Source organism: Gallinula chloropus (genome assembly GCF_964237585.1).
Source record: "Gallinula chloropus genome assembly, chromosome: 1".
In the NCBI taxonomy this organism is placed as follows: domain Eukaryota; kingdom Metazoa; phylum Chordata; class Aves; order Gruiformes; family Rallidae; genus Gallinula; species Gallinula chloropus.
Genome location: NC_140085.1, coordinates 151,578,753 through 151,601,447, shown reverse-complemented (window position 1 = coordinate 151,601,447; position 22,695 = coordinate 151,578,753). Strand labels below are relative to the sequence as shown.

General features: G+C 42.0%; 1 protein-coding gene across 1 annotated transcript in view; it reads left to right on the top strand.

The window, feature by feature from the left end:
• Positions 1-22,695, top strand: part of MYO16 (myosin XVI) — a gene marked incomplete at both ends in the record, with an annotated part of 300,019 nt that overhangs the window by 19,870 nt on the left and 257,454 nt on the right. Inside the window, 1 exon segment of the mRNA XM_084276764.1 lies at positions 1,132-1,395. Within this exon segment, the coding sequence (XP_084132890.1) occupies positions 1,132-1,395 (264 nt within the window).

Here is a 22,695-nt window from a genome sequence, read left to right as displayed (position 1 = left end):
GAGAGAAAACCTCTCTCATCTGGGCTGCTGACAGTCCTTAGAAATTTCAAATTTGAGCATCTAACTTACATATGAACAAAATTTAAGTATGTATACAAAGTAGAACATGAGAACCAGAAGTGATTGGGTGGTGTCCTGCTACCACACCAGATGGTCTTGGAATGGGTTAATGGGTACATTGCAGATTTGGAATGTGTGGATTCACATCCAACAACTCAGGCAGTACAATTATCTGACAATCCACTATCTCTTTTTGTAAGAGAACCAAACCATCCCCTGAAAAGCAACTAGCAGCAAGTAGTCTCTTATGGTCTTTCTGTCTTGGTGGAAGAAAGAACCTACTGGAAAAGGACATCACTGTGATTGCAATGTCAGTAAAAATACTAGATGTAATAGTAACAACAAAAGAGGAGTCTGACTTGAAGGTAATGCTATGAATGCTAGGATTTCCTGAATCAAAACAAATTTGTGAGATCTGTTTCCACACAAAGATTTCAGTATCTTACAATTTCATTAGAAGATTCCATTTGGATGCTTTTATACAATGCACAAAAAGAAAAAAAAAGTCATATACATAGTTAGGAATCTGAAATTACTTTGATGTTTTTAATAGATAGTTGCCTGAGTACCCACTGCATGCTAATGAACTCATTATAATTATGATATGCTGGCTTTTCTTCTCACTGAGTAACAGGAATTTTGCTAACTTAGAGCAAGATGAAAATGGATAAAAAGGAAACATGGGCTTTACACTGGCATTTCTCTGCATAATAATCTCTTATCTGTAAGCAAATGCAAGCCGCTTGAATTATATTGAATTATTTAGATATTTTACCCATTTCTCATTTGAACCTCCTAAGATTTCCTTCTATTCACATTTGTTTACACAAACAGAGTTAGCTCCTAAAAAAATGCATCAGTGGTTTGATGGAATTAGTTGTCTGTTGTTTCCCAAAAATAAATGATAATGATATATACTCTCAATAGACGGCACTGATTGAGTAGGAGGAGCTCATACGGCAGAACTACACATGGTTAGAAAGGACAGCAGGAAAACTGGTGGAGGTTTCATGGCACATTGGAAATGTGCTGTTGCATGACCTAATGGTGTTTGCCTTTCTCTTCTTACAGGCTGTTTCCAGCTATGTAATGTTTTTCGGTCCCATGAGATGGAAATTGAGCAGTGCTTGCTGGAGTCCCTCCCTCTCGGCCAGCGGCAGCGGCTGGTGAAGCGGATGCGCTGTGACCAAATAAAGGCGTACTACGAACGAGAAAAGGCTTTCCAGAAACGGGAGGGCTACGTGAAAAAACTGAAGCATGGAAAGAATCATCGAGTTCGTTTTAATCTTGCTGATATGATACAGGATGCAATCATACGTCACGATGATAAAGAAGGTACTTAGCTATGTTGAACTACTTTTTCCCTTTTGTATCGCTAAAAGTTTCAGGGGAAGAGTTTTCCTTTCCTGCTTACCTATCTTTAGGAAAAATACAGTTTTGCATGACAGGAATCATAAAGTGACTGTAAGAATAGAATATCAAGCTATGTGTCGCATACAATATATTGATGCTTGTTACTGAAATCAATAAAGCATAACAGATAAACCTTGAGAAACCAAATGAATTTAATGTGAGTCTAACATATGTATAAACTAATATATTTCAAAGCCAGTAAGGATTATGATCTTCATTATTTCTGGCCACTAATATACGTACATGAGCCATAGAATTTAACACAAATTAATTCGAAAATTATGTTTTCAATTTTATCAAAAATCTGGAGCAGAAAATACTGCTGCTAGTGACACTGGCCTGACTGGAGCAATAAGATAATATTGCCCCATAGTCACATGATTTTAAAATGATGTTCATATGCTTTTGAATACGTAACCACATTTTAGGGGTTCTGATTTTAGTTTCCTGGCATTGCGAGAATCCCTGGTGCAGACAATAGTAATCTGAGGCATTTCATAATTAACTCCTCAAAAGGGAACCAAACCTTGTACTACGGACCTCTCAAGTTTTAGAAGTCCCTGGGAATCCCTATACTGTTGTGTAGGAGTGATATAAGAAAAGAACTGATCAATGTTTTCAGTAACCCTTTTGCAAACAGATTTTACGGCAGATCTTTGTAATCATATTAGGACAAAACTACCTGAATAAGGGAGGCTCTGAAATAGTCATATTGTGCAAAAGAATTGGCATGTTTCTCCTAATTTTTATCAGCTTGAATAGATAAGGGTTTCTTGCTCGCTCCTGAATATTCATTTTAGTAGGCATTTGCTTTATCAGTGCTTATTCACAGAATTTTAGGGGTTGGAAGAGACCTACAGAGATCATTGAGTCCAACCCCCCTGCCAAAGCAGGTTCCCTAGGACATATCACACAGGTAGGCACCCAGACAGGTCTTTAATGTCTCCAGAGAAGGAGATTCCACAACCCCCCTGGGCAGCCTGTCCCAGGGCTCTGTCACCCTCACTGTGAAAATGTTCTTCCACATATTTGTGCAGAACTTCCTGTGCTCCAACTTGAGGCCATTGCCCCTTGTTCTGTCCCCATGGAACACTGAAAAGGGGCTGGCCATTTCCCCCTGTGTCCCACACTTCAGATATTTATAAACATTGATCAGATCCCCTCTCAGTCTTCTTTTGTCAAGGCCAAATAGCCCCAGTTCATTCAGCCTTTCCTCACAGGGGAGATACTCCAGGCCCTCAGTCACATCTTTGTAGACCTATACTGAGGTATATCACTGAGGTATAGTCCTACATATTTAGACCTATACAGCATATGAATCAAAGAACTCATCTCTTCACATGAGTGCCCAGGGCATCCTTTATAACTAAGTTCCAAATAAAATTCACAGCTTTTCTTTCATTCCACACTGTGTAAAAGTGCAGGAATTATAAGTGAAGAACTTCTTCCTCTATGTTCCCATAGCTCCCAACTTTCTCTAAAAAAAACAGATATGTCTTTTAACATTCTCTAAAAGTCAGACACTTGAGGCTATTTTTGACATTTACACTGAAGAAATGTAGCTTGCTCATTGAAGTGGTGATGGGGCATCCACAATCTTTTGTGTTACTTTACTTGGCCTTGAGCTGCACCTGAGTCAGAACAGAAAGTTTAGCAAGCTCTGAGACTGAATAGCAAGAGCATAAAGGGAAGATACAAGATAATATCAAGCAGGCAGAGGAGAGTAATGTGGGGGAAAACCAGGGATGGTGCACTTGAAGCAGGTAGAACCGGTCCCCAGAAACAAGGAGCTCAAACAGCCTGCAGATAACCTCAGTAGTACTAACAAAGCTGTCCTGGTTTTGGGGTCTCTGGTCCTTTCAAAGGACTATGGAAAAGTGTGATTGTTGTCTTTAAGAAGCTTGGGGACTTGCAAGTGCCTCTCTGTTATGGTTTTAGCTAAATGTTCCTAAAGTTTGTTCACTTTGAGCTGAATAATACTGTACTAAGAACTGTTACTGTGTGAGCCAATAAAACGAAAAAATAAAACCCAAAAAGTAGTTGAAACTCATAGACATAGACTGCTCTCCTACTAGTGTTTCTGAGTAGATCATCCAGCCATGACTTGAATATATCTACATTAGGATTTCAGTTCAAATTAGCCATATGGTCTTGTACTAAATATCATATCCATGTGTGTAGTGTTTGGTCTTGTCCTATGGAGCCTACAAACTAGATTCCTTTCAGACAAAACTGAACTGGAAGATGTGGTCTGGAAGCACACCTTGTGCCTCTCCAAGCATTAATGGGTTTTCAATGAATAAAGCCAGACTAGACATAGACTGATGTGATCCCCCTGAAACAAGTATGGCTAGGGAAGTTGGGCTTTTAGCACCACTTGTTTCTCATCTATTTATTCATATTTCAGTCATTCACTCAACATTAATCTTTCATATTACACATCACTTTTTACTGATGGGCGTATATAGCCAGTCAGGTAATTATGGTGGATCCTGATAATTGCATGGAGTATCTTCCACCTCACTGCAGTTTCACATCATCTTTATCTGTACAGTTGGAGTTTATCTGTACAGCTCTGGTGTGAAAGAACATCTGAAACCCTCCCTTTCACTGGTCAGGAGGCAGAAATGACTGCAATATAAGGTTACAGATAAGAATGAGCACACATTTCCTAGCTGTTCAAATGTCACACCATCTCTTCAGTTCTCTGCAGCTTGGGGGTACTGGGAAGAGGATGTAATACTGGGTTAAACAAACAGAGGTGGGAGACAGGTTCTATCAGCCTGTCAGCGTTCCTTTCATCCCATAAATCCATGTCTAGTCTCCATAATCTGTCTTCTACTGCACACCGTGCTCAATAATCAAATATGCTCAGTTTGAATATAGGGAATGAAATTCAGTATTAAGTACTTAAAAAATGCTTCTCTTTAGAAAAACTGGGCATTGCACAAGCATTTTTTAAAAAAAATGTATCTCAATTCAAGTACGCAGCAGAGAACCACCTTAACATGAATTAATAATAATAATTTCATGACTTAGAATAAAACCCCTTCTGCTATATGAAGATAAGTTGTTATGCAGTGAAAAAAATTGAATTCAGCCTGATCTGAATATTGCATATTTTGGAATGAAGGCTGAAAGTAATCAAGACGAGACCTCATCAAAACTTTAGAAAAACCCAACCACCAATTTTGTTTACTAAGAAATAATAGGCAGCAGGGTTTTTTAATGGTATTTTAAGGTATTTACTTTTTCAGAGATAATTTAATTTTCAAGCTAGTAATTTTGCTTATAATGAGATATTTAATAACAAGTGTAAAGGTGTATTACATCATATTCAGTACTCAAATGGCTTTAGTTGACTAAATTCTATCAGGCAACACCATTCCTTCTGGGTAATTAATTTTGTGAACTTGAAGTGTAGTGGCTTTGAGGAGATGAATTCCACTCAAGGTATAATAGAACTCACCTGGCTGTGAATAGGGCTGATCCTGCCATTCAGGATGTATGGGCATACATAGTCCGAGAGGAGGACTACGCGACCTGGATGCAGCATAAAAAGGTCAATTTTGTGATGACAGTATACATGTTTTTGTGCTCATTTTGTGATCGTCTGGTTCAAAGTGCTTGTAAGTTCTCAAGCCTCACAGCTTTTGGGGTGTGGGTTTTTTGTAAAATGAAGCTGAAACTCTCATGGCTAAAATTCTTGGATTCGTACAGTTTTCTTCCAGTTTTACCATTGGAAGTGGGTATACAACAACAGAGTTTTACAAGAGTAGAGTAATCCACAGAGGACTGAAACTAGGCCTATTTTCATAAGTATTTAGGAACTGTTTGCAAATTCTGGGCTCTTGAATGCTTACCCACAACTACATGCTCCCTCCCCGCTTTAAATGGAAGCATTTCCAAAGGCTCCATGACTGTCTTGTGCTCCTCAGAGTGGCAAGCAGAATCCTTCTTGTTGATGAAACCTGGAGTAGTTTCACTTGGTTCGGAGTCTAGTTATATAAAAATGATGATGCAGGTTACACATAGTGATTAAGTAGAAAATGTGGATACGTTGCATGGAGGAATACTGAAGAGAAAACCTCCTCTTTCTCCCTGCCGTTTCCTGCAATTTTTCTTTTTTAAAGTAATATACTTTTTTGATGCTGTTGGTGGGGCACATTCACCCATACTATGAACAGTGAGCATTTTGAGAGACTCTGCAACTGTCTTTCTCAATGATGGCATGTATAGAAGCAAAAGCTGCTGGAAAAAGGGTTTTCTGACATTGGTTTTGCTGTCTCAACTGCTGGGAAGGGAATACCTGTGGTTCATTTGCCTGTAAATATCCTATATAGCTTTGTTCTGTGAGATGTTAAATCCCTATTAATAATAGACAGCGAGATAGTCATCCTGCTGACATCAATCACATAATTTTCCTGCAAACTGGGAGATGTAGCCAAGCAGGCTTCTGCATCCCATTCCTTCCCACTGTGAAACAGGCGTGCTTGCACCTACGCTTAGGATTAGAATGAACTCGGTTTTTCTTCTCTGATGTGCACAGTCTAGTGCTTGCTGAGCCTGCACATCAGCTTAGGCTCATGTACCGGCAATTAGGAAATGCACTGAGCGATCAGGAAATAATCTGAGTGAATCTGAGCCTGAGTTTCTGCTGCCAGATCTTGGTATTCTGACCTCTTAAGAATTAAGGATGTGCATCCTTCAGGAGGCAACAGTGGAGTTATTGCCACAGACAACAATGGGAAACAGTGGCTACTTCGAAAGAGGCAATTTTTTGAGTGTGCACTCATAGATAAGCTTGCCATGATGCCAACAGTAGCTAAAAGCAAGTGTGTCAGTCCTCTAGCCAAAATCTAACAAGAGAGGAGAACGTAAAGCACTGGATTTCATTTCAGACATAGAATCATAGAATGCTTGGGGTTGAAATGGGCCTCAAAACCCATCTAGTTTCAACTCCCTGCCGTGGGCAGGTACAGCCTCCACTAGCCCAAGTTGCCCAAAGCCCCATCCAACCTGGCCCTGAACACTGCCTGGGAGGGGGCAGCCACAATCTCTCTGAGCAACCTCTGCCGTGGCCTCTACTGCAAACTGAAGTTGCAGTCTAATCATGACTGCAGGGTGAGGTTTGCAGTGCACTCAGGGCACCGAAGGTCAGGTAGGAAGTTGAGAAGAGCCATTAAGTTGGTCTTGAGACAAAAAGGGTACTCCTGTGAAAATCAGCATTTCAAAAGGGAAACGCAGATTCCCTAAACCTAATTAATGCCTGCTCCCTCCGTGCTTTTGACGGGCAATATGCCGATTCTGTGGCAGCATTGTGATTCTAAATAGCCTCAGTACCAGAGCAAGTGTTAGCAGTAATGCTGCATCTGTAATGATGGTTCTTGGTCCGTCCTGTGGAGGTTGAACCTGATTCAGCCCTTGTCAATTCTGCCTGGGCTTCTTCCTAACCCTCATCCCTTCTCTCACCAGGGTATGCCCGGAAAAGATGGTTTGAAAAGCAGAAGATACCAATATCCTGCTTTTGCTGAAGTGCTCAATTGCGAGGGAGGCCTCCCAGGACCCACAGACTGGCTGCAGAGCGGTTGCTTAGTGCAGGGAAAAACCCAGGGATCCCATCTCACTTCCCCTTTGCTCACGATGCCAGTATCTCTAGCAGCTTGAAAGAGTTATTGCTGTTGTACAATGCAGTACCATCACGATATTTGAGAGGACTGCAATAACCAATATAATGGAAGGCTTTAGTAGTATTAGATATTTTTTGTGAGCACTGTATAACATACAATATTAAGGAAGCATAAAGGGGGCATGGGTGGGACTGGTGCTGAAGTGTAATTTGCATCCTAACAACTCCGGGTTGCCAAAAGGGCCCAAGGGAAGGGAAACCAAAATCTATTCAAAAGAAGAATATGTCTTTTAATTTGAGGTGGCAGATGAGCTGACCGTTACCTTTTCATAGTTAGGGGAATGTGTCAAAAGGTATTATAGTGAGCCTTCCTAGTCACAGGAAAAAAATATATAAAGGTACAACAGAAAACTAAGGCTGAAGTTAAGCTGAAGTGAACCACATTTGTTTCCTTGCATCGCCTCCAAGTCTAGTAGCTGACAATATTTTTGCATCATATCACAAGAATCATCCTTATGCTTTATTGCTTATCTTTTTCCCGTACGAGCAGCTTGGCTGGTTATAGGCAAGTTGATCTGGAAAACAGCAGGTTGCACTGCCTGTGTCTGGCAAACATGTTGGGGCAAGCTTGCTGATGCCCAGAGGTCAGGTTTAAGAGTTGCCAGCAGACTGTTTAAGAAGCTGGAGGAGCCAGGACACAGGCAGTAGTGACAGGTTTAGGAAGGTAACACTTCAACAGGTGAAGCCTGTTGTCAGGGAGCGGGAAAGTGGACAAAGAGACTGAGGAATGGAGACCACTGAGAGTGTGTAATGTGGACTATTAATCGCAAACATTTTTGTAATTCAGAAGGCCAGGGGCAGAGTCATTTAACCTGTCTGCCCTTGGGATTCTGACTTTCAACCCACCTTCTCAAACTGATTGCAGGCAGCCTTGCCCATGGCAATACCTTGGTTTTAAGTTCACCCAAGCCATAGATGAAGAGTACTTCTTTGTGTGTCAGTTGTTCCGAGGCATCTTTGCTACCAGACAAGAAAGATAGAAGAATACGTTTATTAAAAACAGAGAATTGGTGGTAACAGAACAGGTCTGAAATCTCCCCATCTTGAGTTACAAAACCAGTGACTCTTGAAAACAGAATGAACTTGTTGGAAAAGTTTAGATCAATCTTCTATGTCATCTCAAATTAAAATAATCGGCTCGTTTACTTCCACCTTTAAAAATCTTGCTGCCTTGTTTCTTGTTATTAATATTTAATACAAGCTTCTTTCATTCCCTTCGCCTCCCAAAGGTAATTTAATTAGCATTTCTTTTGTATATTGCTGTCTCAGCTACAGCCTTGCGAGGAGGCAGGGGTAAAATTTTACAAGTGATATTATGATAAATACTAAATGCATGAGGATCGGGTTGTGTAAACTGAGTAGTTTTTCCCAGTTTTCTGTGTGCTCTTGATTTTACGCTTTCTTTTGGGAAGCCTTCTCACCTTACCTGATCATTCCAACCCTGAAAAGGATAAAATGGCAAAAGGTAGTATTGCACATGTAAACCTTCATGACAATAAAAAGCCCCCAAAAAGACAAAAATGAAATCTTAGGTCAAAATCTATATTCATAGGAAATTAGATGAATTATACCAATTAGTAATTTGATGCATAGTGGTATCATGGAGAGGAACAAAAGACAAATTTTAATCTAATCTCAGTTTGATAAATTTAAAATATAGCATAGTCAAAAATGTTACAACCGGAACTGCAAGGCAGCTAAACATGTATTTGAGGGATTACACACTCTGTATTTCTTTACTTCAACATGCTCTGTACTATTTAAAACACAAATAGATTTCTCAAGTTTTATAGTGTTTTGTTTCAGGAATGTGCTAGCATTACATTATACATTTTAATTTTAGATTACTATTTACTCTCACTCTAAATTTCATCCATACTCCTCTTATTTTTTTCCTACTGGGAAAGCATATGAAATACACTGTGTAATAACAGGGAGGTTTGCCCATACAGAGCTATTCAGGATTTTACAGTTATTTTCCTTTGAGTCAGAGAAGTCTGCACATCAAATGATAATCTAAAAGTGACTACTAGCAAATGTTAATTTACCAGGAATTATTATAGGAGAAATCACAATATATAGATATGGTAAGTTATACAATTTAAGACTTACTGTCCAATCCTTAAAGAGACATAAACACTAGACAGTGAATAGTGAAGTCAAGAGACTATTGAGAGCATATGAAATTAATGAAGTACAGAAAATCTTGTCCAGTCAGGGCTCTTGGAAAGAAAGACAGAAGTATACTTTAAATGTATGTTCACAAGACAGACAAATCCATCCCTTCTGTACTGGGAACTCATATGTGTAATTCTTGGAGATGCTAACAGCTGACTGTCAGACACGCTGGTAGTGATTTAATCGGCGCTGTGTATAGAAAAACAAAGCATCAATCAACCATCTCAATCCACAGATGAAGAAGCTGTTTGCAAGGCCCAGGAGGTAGAGGCACATTTCAGACCAGAGCAAGCCTTCCATCCTATAAGTTCAGCACGGTTGTTAACCTTGTTCAGGTCCATGTGTGCTGAATTCAGCAACACAAGGCATCTTTTTGTTATGACGCAGGGAAACATAATGCCTTTCGTTATTGGGTAACAGATGTTAAGTAATTAAAGCAGCCCATTTCAAAAGCAATCATAAAATCACAGGGAGATGAAATTTGAATACATTTTAATTCCTGCAGGAATTCCATATGTGCTTTTGAGTTTTTGGCCCATGTGTTTACATTTTCAGTAATTTGGCAAAGCAGAGATGAGCACTGAACTTTTAACTGGGTTTTTTTGTTGATAAAGAAGTGTATGATTCCTAATAGTCAACACTTAGTTGGGAAAAGTAAAACTCACAGAAAATAGTCTAGCATATCAAAAAAAGTGAAGAATAGGCCTGATGGTGAAGATTTTATCCAGCCCCTTTGTTCTGCCTGTGCACTGCCTAACCCCACGAGTGCCTCTCCTCCCTGGCTACTTTCCCCTTAGCCCTGAATCTCCCTGGGTTGTTTCTGCTGGAGTTTCTGTTCCTGCCCAAAACTACCTCGATTTCAACAGCTATCCTCTGCCTGTACCAGTTAGGGGACCAAAACCACAAAACATCCCTCCCTTTTGAGGCCCCCAAAATTTGGATTCACACCAAATGTAATTCATCTGTTTTACCATCAAAAGGAGTTACAGCTTCCTCCTTTTCTCCACGAAACTAAGGTTGGAGCTGTCACCACCCCCTCATTTTTGCTAGCCTAGAACTTGTGCCTATGCGTTGCTTTGACAACCGTTTCAGGTCTGTGCATTTCTCTCTCCCACTTACTCCCTTGTCTCTCTTCAGCACTCCCCAGCCCCACAACTCATGTCTCTCAAAGAGCACCTGTCCCGGCATGGCTTTCTCCTGGGGAAGGGGCCTAGGAAGACAGTTTAATCTCAGTGTTTTTGCTTATAGTATAACAAACCATAGAAAGTTGACAGTAAAGTAAGCTGTTGTACAAAAACCTTGATGCCATCATCTCTGCTGCTAACTGTGTTTTGAAGACAGGAGCATATACCAGTCTGTTTGCAGCCTCATTGCCTGTGTTTAAGCACTGAATAAATCAATATTGAGATATGCGGTTTAATTTAGCAATTCCCATTTGATGCTTAGGCATGTCTCTAAGCTCACCCTGAAGGATTTGCTGATCACCTCTCTGAATAGTACACTTGTACTTTCTTAAAATTCAGAGCTTCTAGAAACTTTGCTTTTGGATTTTTCCTCGAATCAAGGATTTCTAAAGTGTGGGCATTGAATTGCTTGCTTCATAGGTAGATAAGTATGTTCTTGAACCTTATCCTATAAATCCAAACAGGAACACATTTGGTTAACTATAAATCATAGTTTTGCATGTTGTCAACATTACAAGTGTAAACCAAAATATTTATGAGGAAACTGTTGGTAAAAATACAAAAAATATATGTTAAAATATTTTATTTAAATTATTTCTAAAGTATTTTCTAGAATATGTAAAATATTTTAAGAAATATTTTATTTCCTTTTGAACTTATTTTCAAAATTCTCAGCTATTTATATTGTTGGATTACGATATAAAGCTTTTCTTCAGTGGGACAAGCCATTATGTAAGTTGTTCATGGCTTTGCATTATCAGAGTCTAATTTAAAAGTCTTTCAAAAACTAAAATGGCAAGAAAAAATATTCAGAAGACCAACCCCCTACACAAGAGTCCAGCTTTTAAAGAACATAATCTGGTCTGAACAGATAACCTTTATAGACATATATCTTGTCTCTTTTTCCATTTTAAGCTTATCAAGAACATGTATACTTCACGTCCATGTTTTTCTCCAGAAGATCTTTCCAGTTAACAGTAAAAAAGTTGTCCACTTCAGCACCTTCTGGCACTCAAAAGCAGCAAAAAATGCAGAAACTAATCCCTCCCAAATTCACTGTCATGCCAATAAAAGGTCGTTAAGCCATTAACAACCAACAAATTGGCACCTGGCATTCTTCCTATTCATTTCAGAGGGGATCTAAGGCTCATTTTCCAGCACCATGCGGTGGGATGCAAGGCTATAAATTGGCAGCATTCAGAAGCCCATTCTCTCAATGAAAGATGGCATCCACTGAGTGGCAGGTACTGCTGACATTCCCTGGATATTGTTGTAAGTCACACTGATTAAAAAGAAAGCTTGCTGTGATGGCAGAAGACCCCAGTCTATGCTTGTGAAATAAAAAGATAGCCAGAAGAGAAGCTTTTCCATGCAATTTGCTGTTGATTTCTTCTTTGGTGTATTTATTGTGCCTCAGATTGATTTCCAATAATATATCAGTACCAAGGGGAAATTTTTCTGTATCTTTCAATACCACTTACCTTAAGTGTTTTCATTTCAATCACAGATTGCTCTATCACAGAAATTAAGCTGGGAAACTACAGAAATCAATAGAGGAAAGCATTTTTATTTTTTTTTAAAGAACAAACCCTTTAAACAACAATAATGCAGTTCTTTATGAAAAAATCAACTGCAGTTTTAACAACTCCTTGAAAATGTTTCCAATTCAGTTTTAGAAGGCTTTTTCTAGCAGGGTAAATACTGACATTGTTACACTGGAGGAATGTTGATAAAAAGGACTATTTAAAACAAAAACTGGAAAAAGGCCCTGTTTTCAGATCCTGAAACATACTGACTTCAGTGTATCGCTGTCATATTAATTGTCAGATAGAGAAGGAACATTTGTTCAGAGCTTTTGGAAAGTGGACTTTGGAGGTTTTGACAAGTGGAATAACTAAAGTGTGAGGTCATGCACTTGGGCCGGAAGAATCCTAGACATAGATACAGTCTGGGAGAAGAGCTTCTTGAGAGTAGCCCTGCTGAGAAGGACCTGGGGGTTCTGGTGGATGAGAAACTTAACATGAGCCAGCAGTGTGCTCTTGCAGCTCAGAAAGCCAATAGTATCCTGGGCTCTATCAGAAGAGGGGTGACCAGCAGCAACAGAGAGGTGATTGTCCCTCTCTACTCTGCCTTCGTGAGGCCCCATCTGGAGTACTGTGTCCAGATCTGGGGCCCCCAATACAGGAAAGATGTGGAACTGTTGGAGAGGGATCAGAGGAGGGCCATGAAGATGATCAGAGGGCTGGAGCACCTGCCCTACAAAGAGAGGCTGGGGGAGCTGGGCTTGTTCAGCCTAGAGAAGAGAAGGCTGCAGGGGGACCTCATTGCAGTCTTCCAGTCCCTGAAGGGAGCTTATAAACTGGAGGGGATTCAACTTTTTAAAAGGGTAGATAATGGCAGGACAAGGGGGAATGGACTAAAGCTAAAGGAGGGAAGGTTTGGATTAGATATTAGGAGGAAGTTTTTTTTACAAAGAGAGTGGTGAGGTGCTGGAACAGGCTGCCCAGAGAAGTGGTGGATGCCCTATGTCTGGAGGTGTTCAAGGCCAGGTTGGATGGGGCCCTGGGCAACCTTGTGTAGATCCAGGCCTGGAGGTTGGTGCCACTACCTGTGGCAGCAGCTTGGACCTCTGTGATCCTTGGGGTCCCTTGCATCCCAAACCATTCTATGATCCTATGAATAACTGCATCTAGAATCTCTCAGGGTGGAGCTAAATTAATCAAGTGAGAGCCACCAAATGCAAACAATTAGTTTTTTAAACTGCCAAGTCCTGCCTCTTTAGGGTTTTTCTGTTACTCCGCTCATTCCTTCTGCCTGAATTGCAGTGTCTTTCCCAATAAAAACACAAACATGTCAGAGGCAGAGCCAGGTTTATTTATATAGTGCCTAGTGGTTTATCTTCCTCAATAAAAATTCTAAACACAAAATAAATATACTGCTTATTATTTCAGGCAGCTTTCTATTCTCTGACACATGAATTGGAGGAGGCTGTTTTCTCAGTATACCAAGGTATCATCTTAACTTGGTCTGCAAGCCTTTTTAGCTGTTAAAGCCTTTGGCACTTCAAGTTGACAGTGAACAAGCTCTATAGCTATGAGAGTGAAACAAGTAGAAAGGTTTTATGGCATAATGAATAGACAACTGATTTTTTTTCTTGATTATTGTTATTTGCAACCATCACCGTAGCAGGTTATTACAGTGGAGGAACCAAAGCTTGTAAGTGTACAATCAGTGAGTGCAGAGGAATGGATAATCTAGCTTGTAGTTCTGTGTGAATTTCGTTCAAGAAAGAAGGTGAGAAGGTGAGTAGTTAAGGTGAAATTGGCAATATTTTAAATGGAGATTCTAAGCATATGTAAAAGGTTCAAGGCAGAATTCAGACAGTCAGCCTAGGGGCTGCATACTGCCTTCTTACCATGTTTCTTTCCAATGACTCTCTATTACAGCATAGTGTATACGTGACCTTGAAGCAGTACACACTGTCATTTCACAGAGCAAACAACAAGATGCTTGCAGGAGGTAATTCCTCACACAGTGCACTGTTTAGGGTTTTGATTACATTCAGACTCAAAAGGCAAACATGACAGCTGCAGTGCTAAATCACTGAGCTAGGGTCTGTGCTCCCAGCCTTAGTGATCACAACTATTGCTGGCATGCGGTGGTAACTTCCTCTCACTTCCTCATATCCCCATTGACAGTACAGAAAATATGAAGCATTCTTTAAGCTGGAAACATTTGTGTGAAGTTTGAACAGTTCTTCACATTAGTCTACTAATGGGGGATCCTGGAAGAGGATCCTTGGCTTCTCCCTGCTTTATCAGCTTTCCATGCATACAATGAGGGAATGAGAAAGTGTGGCATTACATACCACTTGGGAAGCTTGAGCCTCTGTGGTTGTAGCTCATCATTGCAGCCTGGAACTGCCATGTGGCTCCATATGGATATGGATTCAGTGATGCGAGTCAGAACTGAGAGGCAGTCTTCTGTCAGGTGCTGTGCTGTTGTTGGTTGCTCCTTCTCCTTGTTTACATCAAGTCTGATGAATTCCCAGAGTTTTAAAACCAGTCAGGCTGGAAGTGACCTCTAGACATCTGTAGTCCATCATGCTGAAGTTTGGAGAGGCCTGACCTAGCCAGTGTATTGAACTATTATTGTAGCACAAGAACACACTAAGCAAAGCAGATTCCTACGGAGAGCAATCCATGACTGTGAAAGCTTAAACAAAGCAGAATTTGCTTTGTAATTTACTTGTCACCTCAGTTTTGGCATGATACTTCGGCCCTTCCAGCTTAATACCTCTTATTTGACACTAGTAAGAAGTACTAAATATAAGGCAGAGGGGCTGTTTCTCCTACAGCTCATCCTAGGCTCCCCAGATGCTCAAATGCTTCACTAGTAACCCAGTGTAGTTCAACCCACATAACATCAATTTACAGGCTTAACCATCTGTGAGCTTGGCAATATTGAATACAGAACTGTTTGTGCTTCAAGTTTATTTCTTTGGTTGGAAACTATGTGTAGATGAGCTGTTACAAAGCTGTCATTTCAGCCCCTGTATAGTTTTTATGTTTGGAATACTGAATGGTGAAATCAGCTGAAGTCTACGTTGCTGCAATCTTTGACTGCCCCAGTGTGACAACCTTACCTCAAACCATACTTTCACAATATACAGTTAGATAGACTAGTTCGGGTAGTGGGTTGGAAACCCACTTGCTTTCCAACCAACCTCAGATTGATCTGGGTGGTTGGGGGGCAGCCCCAGGCAGCAGCCAGGCACCCCATACCTCCCCTACAAGAAGGGCAGAGCCCCACGGATCAGGACAAGGATAGTGACTGACACACAGCACCGTGAAAGGTGAACAACACAGCCCATAACAGAATACACACAGGGAGATAACAGAGCACTTACCAACCTGACACCCAACCACTCTCTGCTCCAGAGCTGCAGGAAGCTACCACTCCCTGAGCAGCCCCTTTTATGGGGGAGCGATGCCACGTGGTGTGGGACTAGCCCGGGATAATGCAGTTCACCTGGGCTGACTGATTCAGCTCACCTGGGCTGGCTGCCGGGCGAGGCTCGCTCTGGCCTGGCCGGAACCAGGGCGAGTGCGTGCTGAATAAAGGCGTAAGAAAGCACTAGGCAGAGGCTACTCGAAGTGAATCACAGAGCTGTAGAATCACACAATCTCAGGGTCACGGAAGGGTAGGGGTTGGAAGGGACCTCTGAAGATTGCCTAGTCCCAACCCCCTGCTAAAGCAGCGTCACCTATATTAGTGTCAGCAATTAAGTGTCATGGGCAAAACAGACTCACCACAGAATAAACTGCATCTAATTCACTACCCGGTAAAAACAGTAGGATAATGAAAAAAAAAAAATCTTAAAACACCTTCCTCCCCCCCCCCCCTCCCTTCTTCCCGGGCTCAATTTCGCCCACGATTTCTCTCCCTCCTCTTCCCCCGCCCCCGAGCAGCACAATGGGACGGGGAATGGGGGTTGGGGCCAGTTTAGCACACATTGTTTCTGTCGCTCATTTCTCCTCGGGGGGGGGGAAGGACTCCTCACGCTCTTGTTCTGCTCCAACCTGGAGCCCCACTCAACGGCAGACAGTCCTGCGTGAGCTTCTCCAGTGTGAGTCCTTCCCATGGGGGCTTCAGTTCTTCACTAACTGCCCCAGCATAAGTCCCTTCTACAGGGTGCAGACCTTCTGGAACAGACTACTCCAACGTGAGTCCCCCCGTGGTGCCACAAATCCCCCCAGCAAACCTGCTCCAGCCTGAGCTCCTCCTTCCACGGGCTGCAGGTAAAATCTCTACCTCCCCATTGTCCCAGTCCCAGGGAGGACGGAGTTAACTCTCCCGAGGAGCCAGCACAGGTGAGCTGAGCCGGCACAGGTTGTTTACACACTGCGTGATGTCACGCCCCCATAAAAGGGGTCGGAAGGGTAGGGAAAGCTCCTGGATGAGCATCAGTGTGGCAGGAGCGCCTGGCCGGGCCGGTATGTGCTGGGTGGTGCAGGTAAGTATTACCTTGTTTGGTTTTGTCCTGGGCCCTGCTGTGGGTGCTCTTTCTCCCTACACTGCCCCAGTGGTTCTTGCCCAGCCCATCTCCTCCCCGTCCTGCTGGGGGAAGAGTCGGGGGGCCTGTGTACTGCTTGGTTGGATGAGGTTGAACGAAGACATCCACTGTTATCTGTTGGATTATGGGAGGGGTCTCCTACTGCACCTGGAATGCCTCTTCCTCCCCTTCTTTATTGGTCTCGATGTATGCAAAGTTTCTTGCACACTCTCCCCTCTCTAGCAGCAAAAGTGACTGTTTGCTTCTCCCCCTCTTCTTAACTGTGTTACCCTAAGATGCTACCACTGTTGTGATGGGCTCAGCCTTGGTAAGCATTGGGTCTGGCCTTAAGCTGGCTGCTATTCATGGAAGCCACCCATACAGCCCCTTCTGCCCCCCTTGCCTCTCAATCTCACAATGATGAAGCAAAACTCTTTTGGATAGTAGTATATGCTAGAAAAAGCATGCAATATACCTTAATTGGTGCACCTAAAATGCTGGGGGGGGTTAACATTTTTGTTGTTTACTTATGTGGCTATAGTTGCATGTACGTTACAGGTTTGGAGACACTATACTGATTATACCCTATAGTGGCCTTGTCTGTGTCATGATTTGCCTAAAAAAGTAATGGTGTCGCACTGGTTATACTGTTCTAATTGAAATTGTACTGCTCACTCTCATGGGGGTGTATTTATGCCTGTAGGGAGGTATTTCTGTGAGTTATTGACTTATCACATAATTATAGGGGTTGGAAGAGACCTCCAGAGATTGTTCAGTTCAACCCCCTCTGCCAAAGCAGGTTCCCTAGGACAGGTTGTATAGGTAGGCATCCAGATGGGTCTTGTGGAGTCTCCTTCTCAGGAGATACTCCACATCCTCTGGGCAGCCTGTCCCTGTACTCTGTCACCTTCACTGTGAAAAAGTTATTGCACATATTGGTGCAGAACTTCCTGTGTTCCACCTCGAGGTCATTGCCCCTTGTCCTGTCACCACAGACCACTGAAAAGAGGCTGGCCATTTCCCCCTGTCCCCCACACTTCAGATACTTATAAACATTAATCAGATCCCCTCTCAGTCTTCTTTTCTCAAGGCTGAACAACCCCAATTCACTCATCCTTTCCTCATAGAGGAGATGCTCCAGGCACTTAATCATCTTGGTAGCCCTCTGTTGGACTCCCTCCAGGAGATTCCTGTCTTTTTTATGCCAGGGATTTTTTTATATTGATAAAATGATTTTGTATGCTGGTGTACCTTTATGCTTGTTGGGTGTTATGCCAATCCTATGTTTTCTAAATCAGAAATTTTCACTTATCTTTTTACAGTCCTTTACCTACCACTCTTCTCATTGCAAGCTCTCTGTATCAGATTTAGCAACTGTGTGGCTTCAAAGGAAGTGTAGCAAACTGATCCCAGAGAATGAACCACCCCCTAAACCCAATATCTGCATTCTGTCAGCTCTTTGAACTGATTCACTGCCCTGGAGCACAGCTGATGGGGCTGGTACAAAGAAAGGGGATGGGGGGCATCCTGGAGCCACCAATGTAATTTTGGCAGTAACCTAAGGATATGTACAGTGATACTTGCAAGGTGTGTTTCAACACAGCTTAAAACTAAACTAAACCAGGTTGCTGTTGTTTGCTCTCTTTTCTGTCCTGCTCTGCTTATGTCCTATCCTTTTGTGCTCCTATCTTTATTGTCATCTTGAAATGAACCAGGCAGCTACACCAGCTGGAAACTGCCTTCTGTGATGTCAGCCAGCGGCTGGTTTAGCTCTCCTTGCCTGCTCAGGGCAGAGTGACACAGGGCACTGCTGTGCAGGGCTGAGGGCAGGAGTGTGTCAATGGAAACGTGAACAAGAGGGGAGCAGCTCTGGTTTTGAGAACTGTAAACTGTCACAGACTGCACCCTGTGGAAGGTGGTGCCTGAGCTCCATGTCAAGTGGTGAGATGTCCCTGGAACCAGACACTTCCTTCATAGTTCTGGTCACTCCTGTGCCACACAGAGGACTATTTGGGGTTAATGCATAGACAGCTATTTTCCTTAATTTGTTCTATGCTGCCTGCTTTAAATTTGCTTCCTTGCCCATGCCCTGGGAATCCCACTATATACACAGAATCCAGCAGTCAGTGGTCTGCAGCTGGTAATTAGGAACATTTAGCAGCTGTGAAGCAGGGTAATAGCCTGTTATTCTTGAAGATCTGGAATAGGAATCTTCGTGACTTGCTTACAAGGCTTCTAAAGCAGCTGGCATAAGCTTGCTCTGTGTGGTGTGAGAGTTAGGAGAGGGACTGAGTTTGGTTTCCTATGGATTATACATGGGCAGCTACTTGATTTATGACAATTAAGTAACGTTGGCATAGGATCAACGTAAACGATGGTTGAAATGGGACTGCAGAGTCTATTCAGCAGAAAAATTGTGTTGTATGCAAATTGCTAAACTTCTACTGTTAACTAGGGCAAAGCATGGGATGGCAGTGGTTTTCAAGCTAAGCTAGTGACCACAGAATGAGTCATTTTGCTGATGTGTGTTTTTCGTATTTATCATGTAATGACTGTAAAATTGGAAAGCTGCAAGGTCTGAATTAAATTCAGTACATGTAGTAAATTATTGTGAAGATCTGAAGCTTGCATTCAATTCTGTGAACATTTGACAGCACAATCATGTGTTTATAGCAGGAAAGTTAGCCTAAAAATTATACCGTGATTTGGAGAGCTTTTAAATTGGCACATATCTCTAAGGTGAACCCAGTGAGGTGTGAGCTTTTGTAATAACTGGCTGTACCTTGCTGATGATGATCTTGCTATTTTTAGTCACCTTTGTCAGGACCTCCAGAAGAATCTGTGCCTAGGAGGTAGCTGAAGTATGTGTACAGAATGCAGTAGGTGACCTAAATGCTAAGATGCTAGGTTCTTTTGGGATTTGTCTTTTTAAGCTGGAAATAAATCACATAAGCTAGTTGGAAGTGAAATCTTTGAGGAAAGCCACACTAGCTTAGTGTATGATCAGCTGCTTTCCCTTAAGGTTGGTGTTGCCATGCTCTTCTTACGGGAAACTTTAAAAAGCTTTGAATTTTTTGCAATTTTATCTCACTAACAGACATTCAGATTTCAGTCAGGTTTGAGCTACCACTTTTTGATGAGGCAGTGATTTTGGCCTGGGAGATACCAATGCTGGCAAAACCCCTATGGTGCTACCAGAAGATAAGTTAATTTGTATCACTGTGCTCCTGCAGTGCACCTAGCACACACCAGCACTTTTTTAGGCCTTTAGATTTGTGGGCTTAAAAATTTCCAGTGGAGGCAAAGACTGCATTAACTTTCATGTATATAAAAATGAAATAAGAGGGGGGAATTTCCCTGCGGAAGAATGTTTAAATTTAGCAGATATTGAATAATCATAGTCCCTAAACTCATAAATTATTCTGGCTGTGTCTACAGTGATGGAAGTATCATCCCCACAGAGGGAATTGTGACACTCCTCGGGGATCTCAGGGGAGTTTGACTGAGTGTCTCTGGCCCGGAGATGTAATCATTATTTTTTATGTGGCTTTCTAGTTCAAGATGCCCCAGTTACCAGGAGGGCTGTGCCCCTGACCTCCAGAACAATGGGTTGGCAGGAAGTGGTCAGGCTTGCTGAAGCCCTAGACATGGATGAAGATAGTAGAGGGTGCAAGGCTGGGTGGAAAGTAGCAGAGGACTAGGCAGAAGGGGAGGGACTTATCTTGTTGTGTGCCTACCTGTGCTGTTTGAAGTTCTCTCCCAGAGTGGGGTGATCCAGTCCCTCAGTTGCTGCCAAGTCTGGGGTCTGACTGATTTCTCCACAAAGAGTAGAGGATAGAACTAATGTGTGTTTTAATCTGGGCCTAACATTAAAGCTGGGAGAGATGTCATCTAAGGCTGTAGGACTACCTCTGTCATTGTGTTTCATTGTGGCTTGGTTTGCTTCTTCTAAAGGTAATGTTGCTTTGAATGAAGCTTAGGAATTGGCCTGACAATTCACATCCCACATCTAAATGTCAAAGAGAATCAATGGTCCTGTTGCTGTGAGGGCATGGAAGTCTGATTCCTGCCTTCCTAAAGAAGTTACAAACTACTCTGCCAGGAAGGATGGAGGCATCAGGCCTGTCATCAGTGCTGTGTTCAAGCAGTAGTCCTCATGGCTTGTATATGCGAAGCTAACATTCTCATGTTCAGTCAGTAGGGAAGAAGTCTTTTCTCTCTTCCTGTCTGCATCCTGTAAATGGCATAACACTTAGCTGTCCAGATGTCATGCATGCCTCCTTTATGGTTTGCTGTCTTTCCTTTTTATGCAGGAAAGGTGGGAATCCTATTTCCAAGAGTTCTTCAGGAAACGAGAAGATGAGGTTTGAACACTTTTGATAGAAGTTGCCAGTGATAGCTGGGCATATTTAAAGGATGAAAAAAGCAGTAGGATTACAAATCAGTTGTTTGAAAACCCATTACGGGCTTGACTGCTCTGAACAAACCCTGTCAGCTGATGAGCAGAGCTTGCTTTGAAAGAAAACATCCCTAGTAATGATGTGGTAACAGTGTTGCTACTGTGAATGTGTTTAAGTAAACAAGACAACTTAAAATGTTTGTTACCAATAGTGGTGTTTTGATTTTAAAACTAATTTTAAACTCATCATAACTAAAGTGTGAGGTAAATATTTTTCAAAGACTGAAATCCAAAAAAATTGATGGCATCTTGCTTGATGCAATTTGCTCTTCTGAATAAGAAAGCTTACCAGAAATTAGCATTCATCTGTTCTCATGTGCAGTTGAGATGTATAGCAGGTTCCTCACAAGCACCTTTGGTACAAGCTGAAAGTCCAGAGTGGCTACTAAGGAATAAGCAGAGTACTAGAGGCATGAAGGTGGAAAGAATTGTAAGCCACATCTATACAGAGTTTAAGATGCCAGAGTTGGATCAAAGGTCCTAGTTATGAACTAATCTTTGCCTTGTGCCAGCATGAGGGAAGTGGCAGAAACATCCAGCCCGAGGCAGGAGGCAAATGAGATAATCCATTCCAGCAACAGCATGGGCTTAGCTAGGCTTCTGCAGTAAACCCTACTTCTGCACATAATGAATGAGTGAAGCTTTCCATCCAGAGTTATTTCTGCTAAGCTAAAGAGAACAAAAATAAATGTTAATAGGAGCAAAGTTTACACTAGCTAGCTGCTACTCCCCAGAGGAATGATTAATAGAAACATACATGGGTATCTCCAGCACAGCAGATGGCCAGTGGTTAAGCTTTACATATGTTAAACATGTCTCTTGGTCTTTCCTGTTATTATAAAACTGGTTGTGCTGTGAAGGCAACATTGCCCAGCTCCTAAGATTGCATTGCCATCAGTAGCTGATCACTGGTGAGTTATGGATAGCCTTGGGCCCTCTGAATTTACCTTCCAGACTCTGCTGTCACTTTGGATCTGTACTCCTTTTGTCTGCAGTACATAAGGTCATAGTTTAACATGCCAGAGTAGCTACATGCTATTCAGCAGACCACAAGAGCTAGCTATTGTTGTATATATAAAACCTTGTTATACAAAGCTAAAGAAAACTAAACCATCTTAGATAATTGCTACCTTGTCATTAGCCAGTTGCTGTAGCAGCTAAAAAAGTTAAAGCTCCAAGCAAGCCAAGACAAGCCCAAGCAAAATAAGCCTGGCAGCCCTAGTCCCACACTTGAAGTGTACAAGACCTGTGGCTGGTGGCGGGCATGGTGATACTGTCTTCCCGGGATTACAAGGCTACATAATAAATAGTAATCCATTCAGTGCAGCCAATGGAGTGTGGTAAGGTATTCAGCTCATCAGAATAATTTACCTACAATTGTAACATCAGACATATGTAAAAAGCTTCCTTGAGTCTAACCTTTCTTTACTGCTGAGACTTTATAACTTCAATTCTCCTAAAAGACCTTTATTAGACATGAAATTAGGTGTGAAATTCTACTCGTGAGTAGTTGATGATTTTGTGTCAAATCTAAAACACCAGAGAATGGATGGACCTGTTTCAAGCATTTCCTCTGTGTGTGTAGACTTGTTTTGTGTGTGTGGCAAGGTGATGGTGGCAGCTGCTGGGGTGGCTTCTGTGAGAAGCTGCTAGAAAC